Source organism: Thermobia domestica, chromosome 15, assembly GCF_964235325.1.
Source record: "Thermobia domestica chromosome 15, izTheDome1.hap1.1, whole genome shotgun sequence".
Lineage (NCBI taxonomy): Eukaryota > Metazoa > Arthropoda > Insecta > Zygentoma > Lepismatidae > Thermobia > Thermobia domestica.
In genome coordinates this window covers 41720940-41742655 of record NC_137468.1, presented here as the reverse complement: position 1 = coordinate 41742655, position 21716 = coordinate 41720940, and the positions used below count along the sequence as shown (strand labels likewise).

The window sequence follows — 21716 nt, the reverse complement described above, 5'->3', positions numbered from 1 at the left end:
AGTTATTCATCCTTGTAGAAAACAATATAATATAACTTATCCTGTTGCGAAATACTTGAGGAGAAATTTAGGTCAACATATTATAAACCAGAACGCGATGTTAGAGTCAGTGAAAGTTCGATGCTGTTCAAGGGTCGCTTAGACTGAAAGTAATTGGATTGTTTCTTCTTTGAAAGGAACTGGCTTTGGAGTAAAAATTTTTGTGCGAATATAGTGGCTATATTTTTGATTTCAAAATATATTCAAGGAAGGATGCAAAAATTAGTGAAAAATACAATGATTATTCTCTGGGTACAAAAGTGGTATTGTATCTCATGGAATCATTGTTGCTAAAGAAATAGCTACTTTGTTACAGTGGATAATTATTAAATGACAATACAGCTCGCAGATAAGCTTGTAAGTCTGAAAACAGATACATATGTCTCTGTTAGGAAGGGCATATGTAAACCTAAAGAAATAAAGACAGAGAAAGTAAAGAAAGGAGAGGTTATTGCTTTTCAGAGGGAAAAAAAATGATGCCGTTGAAATGGAAAGACAAGAAGGACATTTTGATGTGTAGTAGAGTGCACATTCCTCCATTGTAGGAGGCTCGGCTGAAGTGCAGGAACGGGAATCTTGAGCCACTCCTCATGACAGACTTCCCAGAGGCCACGGACAGTGGTGACACGACGAAATGCAAGTGCTCTTTTCAGTAGGCCTAACCCGCAAAAGTCCATGGGACTGGCATCAGGTGACTTCACTGTTATTTCGTGGAAGGGAATAGCCTGGATGCCGATATCTGCCGCCATCTGTTGCAGAAATCTCTTTGTAGAATGGAATATATGTGATGAAGCCTTATCCATGTGCACACGTACTTGATTTATTGCATTTCCATACAAAAGGGCAGATCTTCTTATGAATTGCTGTTAGGATATATAGGATGGCCCAAAAGTAAGTATACACTCCTGCATTGATCAAATATAACATTCTAGTTTATGGATTTATTTGCTTCGACTGTTCCGGGCTTAAGTTATAAATAAAAAGACGTTAAGAACAAATAATAAAGAAACAAGGTAACAATAAGAAATGTATTGCTGATAAAATGTGGAGTTGATTTTGTAGTTTTTAGGCACCTGCCGAATCGTTAACTTGCCTACATAGCAATATCCCGCGACAGCCAGAAATTCCTTCGAGAAATTTGCTTTGCACTGACGGATGAAGTTAGGACAGGTTTTTGTGTCTCGTGGAAGTTTACGTTTCGGCTCGAATTTTGCCACAAACTGATAGATAAATTCATGCTTCATCGAGTGTGGCAACAAACTTCCACTTTTCCCAAGGTAGATGGCGTTCGTAGTAATTGCGCTTGAGTTTGGAATTCAGTCGTTATTTAGACACAAATAAAGCACTGATATTTACCTCTGTACTCCATATTTCTCTCTTTACTTTATGTTTTAGTGCATATTTTAGTGCACAGTTGAATGTACATGTAGATGTTTTTTAGTGTATATCGATCCGAAGTCTAGTAATTATGGGGGGCGCTGTGGCTCAGTGGTAGAGCGTTCACCTCCGGTGCTTGGGGTCCCTGGTTCGATCTCAGCTCGCACCGTGTGGATTTTGTGGTGGACAAACAGGGTGCTCGTGGGTTTTCTCGGGGTTCTCCCGTTTCTTCCCACTTTGTTCATTCCACCATTTCATTCATTTCTCATCATCACCGTCTCCTTTAGCTTAACCGGCATAATCGTGAGACGTAAAACTTGAAGATTTCATTTCATTTTCTAGTAATTATGAATGTAGTTTATTTCTATCAGTAGCTTGTTCACTCTTCACCCCTCCCCCATTCAGATTGGGAACCACTGTTTTAGAAAATCAATGAGCCATTACAACTCACGGTTTACTTGTCATGGATTACTTTTGTTGACAGTAATTTGAAATTCTAGCTACAGCCAATCAATTTACGATCATTGTGGTATGAGAACATTATTTTTAACCTTCTACGTTCCACTTGACTCAGACCAACGAGCCTGTTGAAGTAGGATTATAAATTAGAATAATTGAGAGCTTTATTATTATGGAGTTAAAGGTAAACAACAAATCTCTTACAGTAAAGTCTGCAAGTCATTAAATTGTTCAATTTTCACCGATTTATCTTACTCTAAGAATTCTTATCCCCCTGTTTGGGATCAAAGAAGGAAGACAACAGTAAAGTGATTTTATTTTTACTTTCAGAGCCTCAAGTACGTTCAATATGTAATCATGTGAGACCAGACAGACAAACTCTTCTGTTTAGTGCTACTTTCAAGAAAAAAGTTGAACGGTTAGCTAGAGATGTGCTCATAGACCCTGTGCGAATAGTCCAGGTAAATATATTATCCATTTAAAAAAAAAAAAAAGTTAATAAGCTATAATGAAAGTTGGTTATTTACAGAACAAAGATGCACACACTTTTTTAATATTTATTTCAAATTATATTTTGATTTCTGTGTTGAAAATTTATAAAACTAGAAACTATCTCAGCAATTCTTACTAAAATAATAATTCAGATACAAAATCTTGTTCATGCATAATTTCACTTCGTACTTGATTTGGTTTGAGAAAAGATTACGTAAAAATTTGAAAGTTATTGAAGTAAACGAATGTAACACATACATATATTTTTGTTAATAGGGTGATGTTGGTGAAGCCAATGAAGATATAACACAAATAGTAAAAGTAATGCCTCTTGGCGGAGCAAAATGGAATTGGTTAGTTCATCATTTGGTTGAATTTACATCGACAGGAAGCGTTTTAATATTTGTAACAAAGAAGGTAAGTTTTCATTGTTACGTGTGTTAGACAAACATAATTTATTTCATAGACTTACTAAGTAAATAATTTATTTGAATTCTCAATTAATTCCTTACTCTTGGGTAAATAGCGATCTGATTTTGATTTTTTATACGGATGAACTCATGAAATTGTACTAGCTTGTGAGATAAAATAGAGCAAATGTTGAACTTATTTAATTAGTTCTCTAGAATTACTTCGGATATATATATATATATATAAAATATGTTCGAAAAATTATAATAGAAATGATCTATTTAGATTCATCAGTTGAAGTGTATATACCTACCCTTAATTTTTTTTTTTCATTAACTTCGGAACGAATTGCGTTGTCTCATCATATTCAGCAACATTCAAAATGAATTCTCAGACCAAAGTTATTACTAATCTTATAGGATTGAATATATATATATATATATATATATATATATATATATATATATATATATATATATAGATAGATAGATAGATAGATAGATAGATAGATATGGATATAGATATAGATCTGGAAATGGTAGTAGTATCTACTAAGAATATTACAATTTTTGACATTCTGAAACTCGTAGCTATATAGTTTTTGTAGAAGGGATGACAGATACACGGTTCCAAATCTGATTGTAAGACAGATGTAACTATATCAACATACCACGTATTCTCCATTGAATCTCTCTTTGTATTGTAATAAGGAGTACGTCTGATACATTTCCCAGTAAATAAATAAAATACTCACAATGTTACGCCTTCAACATCTATTCTTAAGATAGGGAAGTCGCAGAGCCTGTAAATATCTCAAGAACAGTCTGTAATAATATATCGAAGTATGCAGTGGCTACTGAAAACAATGGGTTGTGAGTTGTATACTGAGAAGTAATGATCAAATAATACAGATTTGAAAGATACAGTTCAACTGTGTATTCTTGGTAGCCCTATAGGGCCGCGGTGGCCCAGTGTTAGAACGTTCACCTCTGGCGCATGGGGTCCCGAGTTCAAACCCTGCTCCCGCCAAGTGAACTTTGTGGTGGACAAACACCGTATGCGTGGGTTTTCTCGGGGTTCTCCCGTTTCCTCCCACTCTCTTCATTCCGCCATTTCATTCATTTCTCATAATCACCGTCTCCTTTAGCCTAACCGACATACTCGTGGAACGTAAAACTCAAAGATTTCATTTCAGATTTCTCTTGCTAGCCCTGATCTGTCTTTTACTGGAAATTCTTCCCTGAAGTGATACTTCTCTTTATGATTAATTAATTTATTAGCTTATTCATATGTAACACAAACTTAAGTCGATTCCGTTCAAATTTTGTCGAGCGCTGACGTCATTTTTGATGTGAAATATCATCAGCGCTCGTAGTAGCGAAAATCACCTTCATTAAGAATGTACAAATTTTCCTGTAACAATATTTCTGTTATAATACTCCTGATTACATTATTCATTTATCAATATCCAGTTGGAAGATTACTTTTTATATCAGTCTGGGAAATCAAGAGGTCGAATTAATTCAATATTGGGGGCACGGTAGCTCAGTGGTAGAGCATTTACTTCTATGGCGTGGGATCCGTGGTTCGATCCCTGACCAAGTAAGTTGGTGATGGACAACATCGTGTCTGGGAGTTTTCTCAGGGTTCTCCCGTTTCCTCCCATATTCTCATCCTACCAATTCTTCAATCATCAGTCACTTTCCTTAATCATCGTCTCCTTTAGTCTAAAGGGCAGAATCGTAGGACGTTAAACTGAAAATTTTCATTTTCATTTCATTTCATTTCATTAAAGTCTTTTTCTGGCCGCTTTTCTTTAGTGAAATGTCCCTAGTCCTCTATACAAAGTAAATGCTTGTAGAAGTATTTATTGTTCCAGGGTTCAGGCCAGTTCCGTCTTCATGACACTATTAGTAAGTAAGTCAAAGAACAGTTTCAGATAACAAGCTGTTTTGTTTAGTAATTAGTTTATTTATTGATTATTTATTATTATTGTTCTGTGAGTCTGTCCATCTGTTCAGTAGAATTCATTCTGTTTCTATCAAACTTAGTTAGTGTTTTCTTCAAACTCAGGAAATAAATCGAGCTGTTGATATTAAAATCTGTGAGGGATACAGAAAATAAAATTCACTTCATGTTGAAAGTTTTCACGTGTACATACTGTGATAAGGAACCAAATTTTTACAGTCTTTTTCTGTAAGAATTACTAGATTTTCATGCAGCATGTCATATTGCTCTGAGAGGCTTTACAATCATTCTCATTGCTTGGGGCGGAAATCCACCAGTCGTAAAGAGTGTATTTACCCAGTCTTAAAAGATATATTCTACGATAAAATTCTTAAAAAGGTGTCCGATTTTCATGAACTTGAGGGACAGGTTGGTTGCATATTATTCAGTTACTTTTAATATTATAACCAAACTCCTTTACGTGGGTGTACATGTGACCGCTACTTGTTTTCTTCCTTCTTTGTAATATAGCATTAGAGCCAGTGACACTCAGAATAATGTAATCAAGGCAATACATATTCATCCTGGAATTGGGATTCGAACATCGCAGTAGAAAAAAAAATGAAACCGATTTTCAAGTTACATATTATTTCTTTTCGTATAATATTAACTGGATTAATATTTTTCCATGTATTTGGTCTAGGAATTAATTCGTGCGGTTTTACAAAAGATGGCGTAACTAACTTATTGTCCCATAGTTTCGTTGATCCAAACATGCGTTGAAAACTACTGTCATTGAGCATCTTGTTTAGTATATGTCAGTTGCTTGAAGCGGAAACAACAACTTTTTTCTTCAACTGAAAATGGCGCATTTTGTGCCTGATAAAGTGTTTTTGCGGGGAGTTATTCTTCATTGCTTTAACATGAAGAAAAGTGCTACCGCAAGTCATCATATTTTAGTGGAAGTGTTTGGTGACCATGCTCTAGCTGAGCGAACGGGTCAGAAGTGGTTTGCACGGTTTAAAGGTGGTGATTTCAGCTTGGAAGACCAAAAGCAATTTGGACAGCCAAAAGAATTTGAAGATGAAGAATTGAGAGCATTGCTTGATCAGGATTCGTGTCAAACGCAGGACGAACTTGCAGAAGCATTTGGAGTTGAGCAAACAACAGTTTCCAAACGTCTCAAAGCCATAGGAATGATTCAAAAGATGTCTTATTGGGTTTCACATGAATTGAAAAGAAAGACGTTGAAAGAAGAAAAACCGTTTGCGAATTGCTGCTTCAAAGACAGAAAAGGAAGGGATTTTTGCATCGAATTGTAACTGGTGATGAGAAGTGGATTCATTACGAGAATCCTAAACGAAAAAAGGCCTGGGTAAAGCAAGGTGAACCAGGTCCTTCACAACCGAAACGAGATATTCATTGTGCAAAGGTTATGCTGTATATATGTTGGGATTTGAAACGTGTGGTGTACTATGAACTTCTGAAACTTAGTGAAACTATTAATAGACACCGCTATCGACAACAATTAATGCGTTTGAAGCAAGCTCTGGCCTGAAAACGACCAGAATGGAATAACAGGCATAATAAACTTATTTATCAAGATGATAACGCTCGACCACATGTCGCAAAACCGGTCAAAACCTATTTGGAAAATGTCGGATGGAAAGTGTTACTCCACCCGCGATATTCACCAGACACTGCTCCGTCTGACTACTACTTGATTGATTGCATGAATAACGATTTGATTGGACAGCGGTTCACTTCTTCAGAAAATATCGAAAAATGGATCTTTGATTAGATTGCGTCAAAAGATGAGGAATTCTTTCGACACGGAATCCGTAAATTGCCTGAAAGATGGGAGAAAGTAGTGGCTAGAGATGGACAATATTTTTGTTAACGTATTCATTTACTTTGTTTTTGAAATAAAGCTTCAATTTTTATTAAAAACCGCACGAATTAATTCCTAGACCAAATATAATTAAATCGCTTTGGATTTGTTATTCTAAAGAAGACCTATTCTTCATTACAGCTGAATGCCGACGAACTTGCCAACAATTTAAAATTGAAGGAATATGACGTCTTATTACTTCACGGTGATATGGATCAGACTGAAAGAAACAAAGTGATTACGCAGTTCAAGAAGAAAGAAGTTAGCATTTTAGTAGCTACAGATGTTGCAGGTAGGTCAACTTCTGTTGATAGTATTATTCGGAAAAATCAGCAATACTAAAAGCAAACAATACCACTCTCAATTAGCAAACTTCTCTCGTGTTATATGATAAGTATACACACCTTTAGTGCGGAAACGACTATACAATTTTTAATAAAAACTAATGTAACTCGGATCCCACGTGAGGCTCACGTCTTACATAGCCTCGCTGCTGAAAGGGGCGTTAAATTCCAATCCAGTCAACGACTGCCAACTTATCTTCACTGATTGAGATATAGTACCTTTATAGATTTGATGCTGCTGTTTCCTGTGACTCATTAAAATTGATAATGTGAAAAAATGTAACTGAATATTTACTTTGTGAAGCAGTTATTGTGTTTTTAGTCATATTTTTAATTTATACAGATAGTTATCAAAATGTTAGAAACATTAGTACTTTCCAATACGTAAGATGTGTGAGGCAGTAACGGTAAGAACGCGAGAGCAACGCCTGACCGTTGCTAATGTTGTTACGTGACTGTTCGTAGTACAAAGTCGTATGTTGAAGTAGGCAGACGGTGATGACCTGGGTGAACCAGAGAATTGTAATTGCGCAGTTAGTTATCGCAGGTGCCTCTAAAGTGGTCAATACATAGAATTGCCAGATCTTACGTTTTCCCCGTTCCTGTAAAATGATATTTTCCATTTTTAATGAGAGGAATGATAGTCTACTTCAAAAATGTTTTATTTATAAATTGTGTGAAAAAATTAAAAGAAATTATTTCACACACACTGTTAATAATACAGTCCAACTATGTAACTTAATATTCAGAGAGAAAATGTAATAGGTTATATTTTTACCTCCTGTCTAACCGACACCTCAAATTTATGTTTAAAAATATTTTGTTTTGGCATCTCAGCCTTCGTTTGTTAACACCGTCTCTGATCGTCATATACTGATGTCAGGAACAGATGCTACTGGGAATCATTAAAAGCAGAACTCCAAGTGGCTATGAATTTTGATATATCCTGCAAGGATTTTCTGAACGTGGAAAAAAGAATGTGCAGCTGTTAAGAGATGCACACCAAAATACAGTTTAAAAGCAACCAAGATTTTTAAAAAGATACATGGTTGTTTGTCTGAGACGAGGACCTTCAGCTTAACATGGGATCCGAACCACATGTCGTACCATCGGAATTGTAATATACTTTTTGTGTTGCAATTATTTTAAAATTTATACTATTCTATGTGAAAGGACATACAGTATATGTTTGCTATATGTAAATTCTGAATATCGCGTATCTTTCTTTTTTCCACCTAAAAATCGTAAAATCATTCTTTTTTCTCTCTGAAAAATCTGATATTCCTACCAGTGCGTTAGGTGTCGCGAGGAACAAAGACCCACAGAACTCTTGGCAAAACAATATTGGTAAGAGTGCAGTGGGAGGAAAAGAAACGTTAAAGTGACAAGAATAACCGAGCATTCAAGATTATCTTCAAGAACATTAGAATGAATGCCATAAAAAGTGACTGTGGAACTTAACCAGCACCAGGGACACCTAATGCCATACTCAGAGTCGTATCAAAGTTGTGTAACGTGAATATTCGTAACCTTCTTGCAATTTTCAAACCGCTGATCACTGCCAATAATGCTTTAGCGCAAAGAAAATGGTACCGAGAACATGCAAAGTGGACCACCGGTGATTGCAAGAAGTAATATGGTCAGATAAGTCTGCTCTCATTTTATTTCCAACAACAGGTAGTATGGCGGTGGCTCTGTGTCGTTGTAGGCCTCAGTTTCCCAGTATTCCTTGGTCGTGTGACTACGTTTGCAGGACGCATTATCAGTGATTGCGTGGACATCTTAGGTGACCACGTGAATCCAATGGTAAAAATGTTATTTCCGGACACTGATTAAAATTTCCAAGTCAGTGCGTCAGTTCACATTGCTGCAGTTCTGAGGCATATTTGTGTGTACGTAAGGACAAACTCCCCTAGCCAGTACAATCCCAAGATCTCAACATTATTGGACGCATGTAGCCAGTTCTAGAACTCAGACTCCGAAACAGATATCCTCCTTCATCTTCGTTAACAAAACTTGGGTGTTTCACTTCATGACGAGTGGTACAATGTTCATGATTTATAGGTCTTCATTCCAAAGTTTGTCCCATGCCGTATGAATAAGATAATTTGCATTTTATGTGTATAACGGATGTTCTAAAAAATGGCACCCACGGACTACAGAACACTGTGCTATAAGTCAAAGCGAAAAATATATATAATTGCATATCTTTAGGGCCCTCATCTGGAAACACGAATTGCACCATGGGGCAGAATCGCGGATAAAGAACCATAGAATAGATCTACCAATTCATCAAATAGTTAAATCGATTCTTCCCAGATGGCAGGTAAACTCAATGGACGTTGACAGTAGCCCCACTTATTAGCGAGACAATCGATGTAACTGCTTTACAACGGTACGTTGTATATTAGTATTGTAAATATGTATTTATTTATAATTTTGAGCCATAAGGTATTTCAAATTTGTACTAGGCTGGCTGATTTTTACTATCAGAAGAAGAAGAAGAAATGTTTAATATAGGTGATTGTCAAAATAATAATTGTCAATGTATAAAAGATATTAAAATGTTTCAAAAAATAATAAGATTTTGGATATCAGGTTGTCAGGGGCAACCAGATATCATAATAAAAATAAATGGAATGAAATAAGGAACGGAGTGTGTATTATTTAATGGCTCAAATATAATTTAATATAAAAAGAACCAATGATTCGTTTAATCGTTGTAGCTTGGTGGATTCATAGAACAGTACTAATGGTTTCAAGTTAATATACGACGTTGCCACACAGTGAATTTTTTGGTTCCCCTTAGCAACTGAAGGAGGGTCCGGAGGATAGGATGTACCATTATATAACATTTTCGCTTTAATTTTGACCTGAAGAATAGCGCTCTGTTGTCCGTGGGTGCTATTTTTTGAACACCCGATCTGCTTTGGTGTTTTGTTCCTGCTGGACACATAACAATGAATTTGAGTATTTGTGTAATAAAGGTGAGATGATTTTAAATTTTTATTGTCATGTGTATGTATTTTAAACATAGATTTTTTTTTTCCTTGCAGCTAGAGGTTTAGATATTCCTCATATTCGAACAGTAGTCAACTATGATGTAGCTCGAGATATAGACACACATACTCATAGAATAGGACGAACAGGTAGGTGATTTCAATGTATTTTATTATTATTATTATTATTATTATTATTATTATTATTATTATTATTATTATTATTATTATTATTATTAGTTTATAGTACAAATGCATTAACTAGTTCGGGAATATAGCGGATTTACTGTGTTGTAAAAGCTTAATTCAGGTCATGGTCATCAATAGTATATGACTTTCATCAGCAGCTAGGCGATTTCTTGAAGTATACTATTTAGTAGCAACACTAAAATCATTATTGAAAGATATTTAAGTAAGTTCTCAGTATTCGTGCAGTGCTAACACACTTTTCATCCGTTAGTTTGAAGGATGGAACTTTAAAAAAAAAATTGGAATCAATAAGAGTGAATTTGGTATTTTCTCAGTTTATGAAACTTGCTTGCATTTCATAATATTAACCAACACATTCTAATAACAAATGTTGGTATACACTAAAATACCAGTATAACGAAAGTTTGGGAACTTCCGAAATTATTTTTTTTATTGTCAAATTTCGTTGTACTGTTACAAGTCAGTTCTCGAGAACTCACCTGTTTTATCCACTGCAGAATCTACATTAATTCAACACGAATTTACAGACAAAGAATATGAAATGTATAATTGAACAATGAAAGCATGTAATTGGAGCAGCATGAAGTGCAATCGCTCAGTATTTATTCATCTATTCATTATGCAACTGTCTGTTTTAATTAAAGACATGTGTTAAAGAATTCGTAATGGGAATGTCACGTTAAAAAACGAGCATAGACATAATTAAACGTATTCTTAATAAATATACTTAATTTTTAATAAGAAAGAATCTAATCTCCTTATTTCTTTCATTGAAAGATGCGCGTAGCTTATCAAATGTAATAACACTCATTGCTTACTTTCAAATCGCTATCCTGCTCGACTGCTTGCGTACATATATGAGAAATGATAACTTCCAGATAATCTGAAGTACAAAATTGATGGCGAAGATATACTTGCGAACAAACTTGTTCTATCGAATCGTCATTATTTCTAATACATTTTTTATACATAATAATGGTAGTTTTACAATACAAATATCTGCTGTAAGATGTTGATTATACAAAATTCCAATATTGAAGTTATGATTTACGAGTGTTAAACACAATAAAATCAGTTTTTCTTATTTTCTGTTACAAAAATAATCTTCATAAGGAACTTTTATGTAGTTATTTCATTACATAGGCAGGCCTATATGTGAAGAAATAGTAGAATTTTCTGTTTTTGAAATTGATAAATTCACAAAGGTTTCTTTTCAATTTCTTGTTACATTTTAAATATTGGAATGGGATATTTGTTTTCTACGAACTCTACGAACTCCCTGCAAGAACAGGTGTCAAGCCGAAAGAATCTGCAATCGATGTGGGAAGCCACATAGAGAAGACTGCAAGACCCCCAGGAAAAGAAACTTCTGCGCTACATGTATTAGCGACTCTCACCGTGCTGGTAGCGGAAACTGCCCCAAGAGACCAAGAGCTGCACAATCAACCAGACCGCCACCACTTCTAACGCACACAGATGTAACAACAAATTCAAACAACGGCTCTTATCAGGACCAGCAGGCGACTCACCAGGAAGAAACAAACAAAACAACAGAAGCACCTAACAAGGAATTATAAAAATGGATCAAGCAAGAAATAGAAGAAGCAACAAACAAGATCATAACCTGGATGACGTACATACTAACCGCCACGACAGCAGAAAAATCTAACAATAGCCTTACAAACCGCCTCCAAAAAGATATTTGATAATACAGTTAATACACTCCAAACCACAACGGGGCACCTTTGTATCACAAAAACTTTTGCTAACACATTAAACCGGAAAATCAATACAGATCTTACGAAACCAAAGCTGAAGGAGCAGCGCGATGAGACGAAGGAAGGCAGGGGATAAAGCAGCTGTGACTGAAGCAAACAGATGACGCGACCAGGCGAGGCCATGGACAATGAACACTGACTTGCATGCTTAAAAAATAACAGATGTCCCACTAACAATACACTCACCCAACTACAGACAACACAGATTAGTATAATAATTAACAGATTTTAAGTTAGGACATTGCAAGATAACAGATAATTTATTAATTTATTACTACAGACAAGTTTACATGGATTTTCACCACCCCGTCCCAGTGTGTTTTTGCCATGTAAATCGCCTATTGCATGCAGCATGACCGACAAGGGATTTTTCCCCCTGGTTTCCAGGTTTTTTATCCCTCTATCAAAACAAAATAATCTTCTCTTGCGCTTTCCTATCTTCTAACGTACCCTTCTTTCTTTCTATCTTACACAACAACTGATTCGCGAGTAAATATCTTACATAAAAGATAGAAACCGCGGCATTCACCTACACCCGACAGTTGCTTTAGTGTACTAATTGCATGTGAGGAGAATCATGTAGACAGATGGTTGATGCCTTACTCTCTGTCAGGACGTGGGCTTTCCTGAGTGGCGTTCTTTTTTCTGACTTTTCTGTTTCTGAATTCGGTACCAGTATTCTGGTGTCCCTCCTATTGTTTGCTTCGGAACATTAGCAGTAACCTAACCCCAGGGCCTCTAGTCTGCTTTGGGACTACGCCCATTCTATCTCCTGGCTTAGCCTGCTTCGGGGATCTGTTGACCACTTAACCTTCCCTCTGCTTGCTTCGGAGCATAGGGTCCCTAACTCCACTCTGCTCAGCCTGCTTCAGGGCTCTGTAGAGATGCTGTCTGCAACCTTACGGTCAAAGTCTACCTATAACTAACCTTGCATACTTAGAGAGATTATTTGTTCAGTATTTTGTTAAAAAAAAAAAAAAAAGAAAAGAAAAAGAAAAAAAGAAAAGAAAAAGAAACTTTTATAATAAAAGCCGGTAGTGGGAGTCGATTCCGGACCCTCTTTTTATTAACGCTCTACCTTTAACCTATATGGGACAAAGTTTTGCAATATATATATGTGAAGAAAGTCTACTATTATCACGTATTTTGTGTTAAGTCAGAATTATAGAAACGAACCAAGTATGATATATTTAAATAGCTCTGTATTTTAGGTCGAGCTGGAGAGAAAGGAACTGCGTATACATTAATAACGGAGAAGGATAAAGAATTTGCTGGTCATTTGGTGAGAAATTTGGAAGGTGCCAATCAAGAAGTGCCAAAAGAACTTATGGACTTGGCAATGCAGGTTCGTACAAACAATTCATTTTATTTATTATTTATTTATTTAGGATATTAATATAAAGTTTTTATGTATTTATGTATTTTAATTTGGATGCTAATTGTATATTTCGCCAGTACTCTCGTAAATATACATATTTTCTGAACGTCAAATCCCCAATTGTTTATTTTCTGCTTGTTTTAAGGATTTACTTCTAAAATGATTTCGAGTACCATAAGTAAAATATGACTCGTCTGTTGTTGTAACAATATAATAAATCAGTGTGGGTCCAGTAACAGAAATGTTAAATATTTTATTTGATGTCTTGAAAAAAATGTGTCGGAAATCAGCCATTGCAGCAATTTCTTATGCGTATGTTTCAGATTAACCTTTAGTTTGTGTGTTTGAGGCATAACATGTGAATATTCCGAATAGTAATATTTTCAAATCTCTCTTTTTCAGATTATGTGATAATTATCTTTTAGAAGGGGGCGCGGTGGCTCAGTGGTAGAGCGTTCACCTCCGGTGCTTGGGGTTCCTGGTTCGATCCCAGCTCGCGCCGCGTGGACTTGGTGGTGGACAAACACCGTGCTCGTGGGTTTTCTCGGGGTTCTCCCGTTTCCTCCCACTTTCTTCATTCCACCATTTCATTCATTTCTCATCATCACCGTCTCCTTTAGCCTAACCGGCATAACCGTGGGACGTAAAACTAAAGATTTCATTTCATTTCATTTATCTTTTAGAACTTGGTTTGTGCTTCATGTAATGCAAATTAACTAGCTAAAAAACCCGTTCTTCGCACGAGGAGGATAAGTTTATGGAAAATACCTGAGGCTTTTGCTCCCTGTTACAAATTTAAATGAAAGTGTCATTGTAAAAACCTATAGATACTCTATTTTTAACATTAGCGTACGCGCCTTTGGCGTGGGAGACCCGGGTTCGATTCCCGGCGGGAGCTGATGTGGTTCGGATTCCACGTTAATCAGTAGGTCCACGTCTCATATAGCCTCGCTGCTGAACGGGACGCTAAACTAAAATCAACTCAACTCAACTCTATTTTTAACATAAATGTTGAACCTGTTTTACTTTCCGTAGGGTACGCCCGTTAATCAAGTGACATGGTAAAATCATAGCTCGAGAGGGTACTAACCGTGTTCCAAAATTTATATTGAACTGTTCAGTCTTTTCTCCGTTAATGTGATTACAAACAGCAGACAATGTCGCTTTCCATGTGGCGAGAAAATATAGAAAATGTCACCCTCCTCCTCTCCCCGCTTTTTTTTTTAAAAAAAAAGGAATTTTCAAAAACTTTGGTTCACACTTTTTTTAATGCTCCCTTCCCTTAGAATACGCATTTTAACCAAAGTGATATGATAAAATCCCAGTTCGAGCTAAGTGATAATTATATTCTAAAATTCATTTCAAACGGTTAAACCGTTTTTCCCTTGATTCGATCCAACACAAGATTGGTTTTATTTTTGTATATTAGGTGATGGCAAAAGATATACATCATTGAATCTTGCATTGTATGAAGCACAGATAAACATCAAAAGGTAGTTGTAGGTAGATAGATTTTCTTAAAGCTCGTACTCGTTTCAAGGTACCAAATTTCACAAAATTAAATCCCCACGTCAAGCGGGTTTGCATATCCAGGCTCCTAACTATGAAAACATTTACGCTCAGTCCAACCTCAATCATTTCACGAATTCAACCTGTTTTATGTATGTTATTAGGACATAATATCGATTGTGATTTGTTCTAAAAACACTTTTATACATTGCAAGAGCTGTAACGTTCAAATATTTACTGAGAACTCATAGTCGTATCGGAATAAACAAAAACGAGTATGGAACAGTAAACTGCTTTCACAAAAGGCAAAAGAAGATGTGCAAAGGCATACAAAACGGTCGAGTGGTTTGGGTCGATACACTATCAATCACATGTTTGTGTGTTCAAACCCGGTAGCAAGTTGTTTCTTTTTTTTAAGTGTCTTCCTATTTTCATCCGGAGGCTGAAAATATTTCTTTGAGTAACTCATTGAAAACTTCTTTTGTTTCAAATTCGATTAGAACGGAACATTATATGAATTGCGAATCTTAAATCCATAGCTAAAAAAATGAAGTATACTCACTACTCCATAATCCTCTGATTTGTAACGAAAAACTATTTATAAACAGTGGTGACTTCAGAAAATTATCCTCGGGGGGAATTTCAATATGCAGGTGGAGGGCAAACATTGGTAGTCCACATTGAGCACGATCGAATATATGGTCCTGAAGGCGGAAATTTCTTAGCTCGAATCATAGAATTGGTAAAATCATAACTTATAGAGGATTATAATAAAAGCATAAAAGTTACAATACCAATCATGTATAAATTATCCTGTAAGTTACCAACTTTGGGTCAGATTAAAACTCAAATATTTGTTTTCGGATTGCACTTAGAAGTAAGTCCTCTCTATATAATTCTGATTGGAAAGCCATGTTTAACACTAATTAATTAATCAATATTTATACGAATATTTTTTATTTTACTATTTTTACTATTCAATAGTATATACACTTCATTTCCAAAATCAAAATCTCGAAAATGTATATTGTACGAGTGCAGACTCGCAAATAAATGATTATTTATCATATGTATTGGTCTCTATTCGAAATTCTATTTAATCGAATCCGACAAGAACACAGACAGAAATATCGAGAACAGGTGAAAAAAAGAGTGAGAAAAAAGCGTTGTATTCGGCGGGGACTCGAAGTAAGTTCGAATGGTGCTTTACAAGCCGAACGCTTTAGACCACTCGGCTATGGAAACAATTAGTGATTGTAGCAAAGGCTTCGAGTAGTAGTTTTTATTACAGAATAACATTTTCTATTGCCTAAAATTTAAACCTAATTTACTTTGATATAATATATCTATTAATTTGTTACATGAACACGTTTTCGTTACTTTGATGAATGAAGTATGTTGATATAGATTCTATTACATGTTCTTTCGTAAATATTATAGAAAGTATCAGGGTTATTTATGATCTTTCATGGAAATTGACTGGCGCATGCGCAGTACACAGACAGTTCAATTGGAAGGCGAGGAAGGAAACGCTAACACACTGTTAGAATGTTTTCCTCGCAAGCAATAGTTCCCAACCGACGGACGGCGGGACGCACTTCCTCCTCCTGGGGTGGCGTGAAGGATTTACGAAGTCCCTTCGTTGTCATATTTCTTGAATGATTATACACAATATCCAGTCACATATTCTACACATTTGGAAGTGATAAATCGTAGTATAAATAAACCGTCCTCCACACACAGTGATTGTTGCTTTTCCAAGATTATAAACTGAAACACTTTTTATTTCAATAGAATATAAAAGTTTCAATGGGAGGGGTTACAACCCCCTCAACCCCCTGGGTCTTCGATATGTCACGGCCTAAACTGTAACTTTCAAGTTAGAATCGAAAAATGGAGACATGTGACCTACTAAATATATTTTTAGTTCATTATACATTTTCATAAATAAAATATCCACAATTACAATGACAGTAAATGCTAGTAATTATTGTAAATCTTTGTACTTTCATTTTCCCTCTTTCTTCTCAATTGAGCTTGAAAAATGTAAAAATGGGAGGTTAAGAACTTCAAATATTACGTATATTTATCGTATTACGGAATTATATTTAATAGAATCCGGCAGAATCACAAACAGAAACGTCAAGAAGAGGTAAAACCAAATTGTACTGTGGTGGGATCCGAACTACTCTTGAATGGTGCCTCAGAATCTCTAGCCCAGGGCTGTCCAAATGGCGGCCCGCGGGCCGCATGCGTCCCGCCAAACCATTTTCTGCGGCCCGCAAAGCTTTCTTGATTTACGATTGTTATAACATAATATTTTAATTTATATTCATTCATTCTTTTAATGTTTCCACTCTTCTTGCGGAATAAGGCATCCATTTAGCGCTTCTATACAACAAAAAGACGCGAGCATCCATGGCAACACTGGAGTCGGTAATGTAATCGCTGCTGAAAGGGACGATTACTTCAAGAACGTATATATATTTGATCTAGCTTTTTAAATCAGACCCTTTCTGACTCGAACTTTGCCTAGAAGCCATAGCGCACAAGACATACACCACTTCTTGTGATAAACACAATTTAGCATACTTTCTAATTTGCAATCGTCTGACATTAGATTTTGAAAATGAAGCATTTAATTTTTCTGAGTTCTGTAGAGACATCGAGAGTATCACGAATGGATTTAATGCGAAATTCTCAGATTTTGACAAACTAAAACACGACATTGCGTTATTTACTAATCCATTGACAATAGACATCGAAGAACAACCTCCAAACTTACAGCTCGAACTTTGTGACGTTCAGGTTGACCCATTCTTCAGAAGCTGCCTTGGAGATTCTTCTCTTTTACATCTCCTGTTCTCTAGCAACAACAAAAATGGATGTAGATATCCCAGCCCTTGTAAACGCTACTAGTCACCCTCATTTGCCACATTGAATAGGTATGTAATATTTCAAAATACATTTTTATATTTTTGTTTTGTACCGTAATAATAATAATAATAATAATAATAATAATAATAATAATAATAATAATAATAATAATAATAATAATAATAATAATAATAATAATAATAATAATAATAATAATAATTATTATTATTATTATTATTATTATTATTATTATTATTATTATTATTATTATTATTATTATTAGCTGCGGCCCTCCACCTTACTAGTAAAGACTGTTATGGCCCTCAGGCTCGTTATAATTGGACACCACTGCTCTAGCCGAACGCCTTAGTCCCCTCGGCTAATGTGACAAGTTGAAAATATAATAAGCGTGTTTCATGTTCAATCTTTTGTTACAGTATGAAATTTATTTTGTATTCTCTGAAGTTTAAGCCTATTTTGGCCTGATGTAATAGTCTGTTGAAATTGTTTTATGTTTATGGTATTCTTTACTTTGACGAATGATGTTGTTAATATAGGTTCTATTACGTATTCGTTCATAAATATTACAGCAATTGTCAGGATTATTTATGATCTTTCATGAAAATTGACTGGTGCATGCGCAGTAGAAACAGAAAGATGCACTTTACCGACATTTGTCATACACGCCAGAACGCAAATTTCTAACAGGTTCTCAAAATACCTCGTTCTAAAGGTTGTGGAAAACTGTCTGTTGCTCTGAGAGGAGAAATCATAGGCCGAGGAAAAATGGGACAAACTGTGCCTCAGATTGCTAGAGATCTGGGATGTGACAAGAAAACGGTCAAGAAATGGATTCAGCGACATGAAGAAGGTGGTGAATGGTTCAGGTCTCAGTCAAGAAGTGGAAGGCCAAAAGTGACAACTGCAGCTCAAGATCAAGCTTTAGTTACAGAAGTAATCAACAGACCTCTACGCCACACGTCAATCCTCTTGGACAAAGCCAGAGAATATAATTGTTCTCACGAAACAATAATAAGAAGATTATTGGGGGCTGGTCTACACTATTCAAGACCCGCTAGGAAGACTCTCCTGACTGAAACTCACAAGGCCAGACGAATGGAATGAGCACAGAATAACATAACCCAACCTCAGTCATATTGGGACTTAGTCATCTGGACCGACGAGAAGGTTCTCAAGTCTAACCAACAAGGCAGAGTTATATTGTATAGACCGCGCGGAACCAGGTATGCTGAACAAATTATCAGAACTTCTTGTTCAGGACGAATATCAGCACACTTTTCGGGATACATGACGGCTGCTGGTCCTGGAGATTTGGTTGCGGTGCCTGAGAGAATGAACAGCAGTGTTTACATTAATATCCTCGAAAATACGTTGTTACCGTCCTTAGAAAGAAACTTCCCCGAACAGGAAGAATATATATTTATACATGACAACAGTGCTGTTCACACTTCCCGGCAAACATGAGAGTGGCTAAGTGAACATCCAGAGTTAATTTGTATTGAGTGGCCCCCTCTATCCCCAGATTTAAAACCCAATTGTACATCTGTGGGCCTACATGGTGCAAGAATGGGAAGAGAGACGTGAAAACAGAGACCAAACGTTTCTTCAAAATCATGTTATGGAACTGTGGCAACATTTTCGTGACACCGTCGTATTGCTCGAGACTTGTATCTAGTATCCCCTCCAGACTTCAGGAAGTTACTGACTCTGCAGGTGACTACACGAAGTACTAGTGTGTTATTTTTTGTGTAAACATTTATTTAAGTTTCATTTATTTATTATATTTTTTCAAGAGCAATACTTTCGTTCTTGATTCTTTTCCGCTGCTTGTTTACTTATTAGTTCGTTAAAACGTAAAGGAAGAGTAGTATATCTTCAAAAAGTATTTGTGAATTTACTTTGAACGTTTCTAAGAATACATTTACTTTTTTCCTTACTCTATATCATGCCCAATAGTAATTTCATTTCAGTTAACTAATAACTTTATTTCACATCTCGGATAAAAGTATTATTGTCTTTTTAACGATATTTTTTCCTTTTGATTGTGTAATTTCTAGTTTCATTGAATTATCTCAATTCTAATGAATAAATCACATTTTGTTTATTGTCCCTTCCTTAGCTAAGTTCGAATTCGAGAACAATGTGGTGTAATATACGTTCTTTATTCTTCATATTTTGCAGTAATGACAATACTAATTATTTTTCATGAGTCCAGTTGATTAGTGAGAACTTGGACAAACATTAACCTGGTGATTCTTTACGAAATGACAAGCGTAAAATACATTTTAGCTGTTCTTTATACTTCACAGCGATGAAACATTCTAACAGTGTGTTAGCGTTTCCTTCCTCGCCTTCCAATTGAACTGTCTGTGTACTGCGCATGCGCCAGTCAATTTCCATGAAAGATCATAAATAACCCTGATACTTTCTATAATATTTACGAAAGAACATGTAATAGAATCTATATCAACATACTTCATTCATCAAAGTAACGAAAACGTGTTCATGTAACAAATTAATAGATATATTATATCAAAGTAAATTAGGTTTAAATTTTAGGCAATAGAAAATGTTATTCTGTAATAAGAACTACTACTCGAAGCCTTTGCTACAATCACTAATTGTTTCCATAGCCGAGTGGTCTAAGGCGTTGGGCTTATAAAGCACCATTCGAACTTACTTCGAGTCCCCGTCGGATACAACGCTTTTTTCTCTCTCTTTTTTTCACCTGTTCTCGATATTTCTGTCTGTGTTCTTGTCGGATTCGATTAAATAGAATTTCGAATAGAGACCAATATATATGATAAATAATCATTTATTTGCGAGTCTGCACTCGTACAATATACATTTTTGAGATTTTGATTTTGGAAATGAAGTGTATATACTATTGAATAGTAAAAATAGTAAAATAAAAAAATATTCGTATAAATATTGATTAATTAATTAGTGTTAAACATGGCTTTCTAATCAGAATTATATAGAGAGGACTTACTTCTAAGTGCAATCCGAAAACAAATATTTGAGTTTTAATCTGACCCAAAGTTGGTAACTTACAGGATAATTTATACATGATTGGTATTGTAATTTTTATGCTTTTATTATAATCCTCTATAAGTTATGATTTTACCAATTCTAAATGTAGAACGAGAAACAAGTGTAATATTATATTTGTTACGAAAAGCTTTTAAGCAATGATGCTTTCAGGACGTGATCTGAGGGAGAATTTGAGACCCCTCTCGAGCTAAGAAATTTCCGCCTTCAGGACCATATATTCGATCGTGCTCAATGTGGACTACCAATGTTTGCCCTCCACCTGCATATTGAAATTCCCCCCGAGGATAATTTTCTGAAGTCACCACTGTTTATAAATAGTTTTTCGTTACAAATCAGAGGATTATGGAGTAGTGAGTATACTTCATTTTTTTAGCTATGGATTTAAGATTCGCAATTCATATAATGTTCCGTTCTAATCGAATTTGAAACAAAAGAAGTTTTCAATGAGTTACTCAAAGAAATATTTTCAGCCTCCGGATGAAAATAGGAAGACACTTAAAAAAAAGAAACAACTTGCTACCGGGTTTGAACACATAAACATGTGATTGATAGTGTATCGCCCCAAACCACTCGACCGTTTTGTATGCCTTTGCACATCTTCTTTTGCCTTTTGTGAAAGCAGTTTACTGTTCCATACTCGTTTTTGTTTATTCCGATACGACTATGAGTTCTCAGTAAATATTTGAACGTTACAGCTCTTGCAATGTATAAAAGTGTTTTTAGAATAAATCACAATCGATATTATGTCCTAATAACATACATAAAACAGGTTGAATTCGTGAAATGATTGAGGTTGGACTGAGCGTAAATGTTTTCATAGTTAGGAGCCTGGATATGCAAACCCGCTTAACGTGGGGATTTAATTTTGTGAAATTTGGTACAAGTTAAATATACTTTGAAACAAGCAATTCTTGGTTATAGATTTTATCT

The 21716-nt window shown here is 35.5% G+C and overlaps 1 protein-coding gene across 4 annotated transcripts in view; it reads left to right on the top strand.

Moving 5' to 3' along the window:
- LOC145670995 (ATP-dependent RNA helicase DDX42) overlaps positions 1 to 21716 on the top strand; it is an 83535-nt gene that overhangs the window by 49343 nt on the left and 12476 nt on the right. For all 4 annotated transcript variants that reach the window (XM_081739630.1, XM_081739629.1, XM_081739628.1 and 1 more), the window contains exons 11-15: positions 2206 to 2336; positions 2644 to 2784; positions 6758 to 6908; positions 10017 to 10109; positions 13159 to 13292. In XM_081739630.1, the coding sequence (XP_081595756.1) occupies positions 2206 to 2336; positions 2644 to 2784; positions 6758 to 6908; positions 10017 to 10109; positions 13159 to 13292 (650 nt within the window). The remainder of the gene's footprint in view (positions 1 to 2205; positions 2337 to 2643; positions 2785 to 6757; positions 6909 to 10016; positions 10110 to 13158; positions 13293 to 21716) is intronic.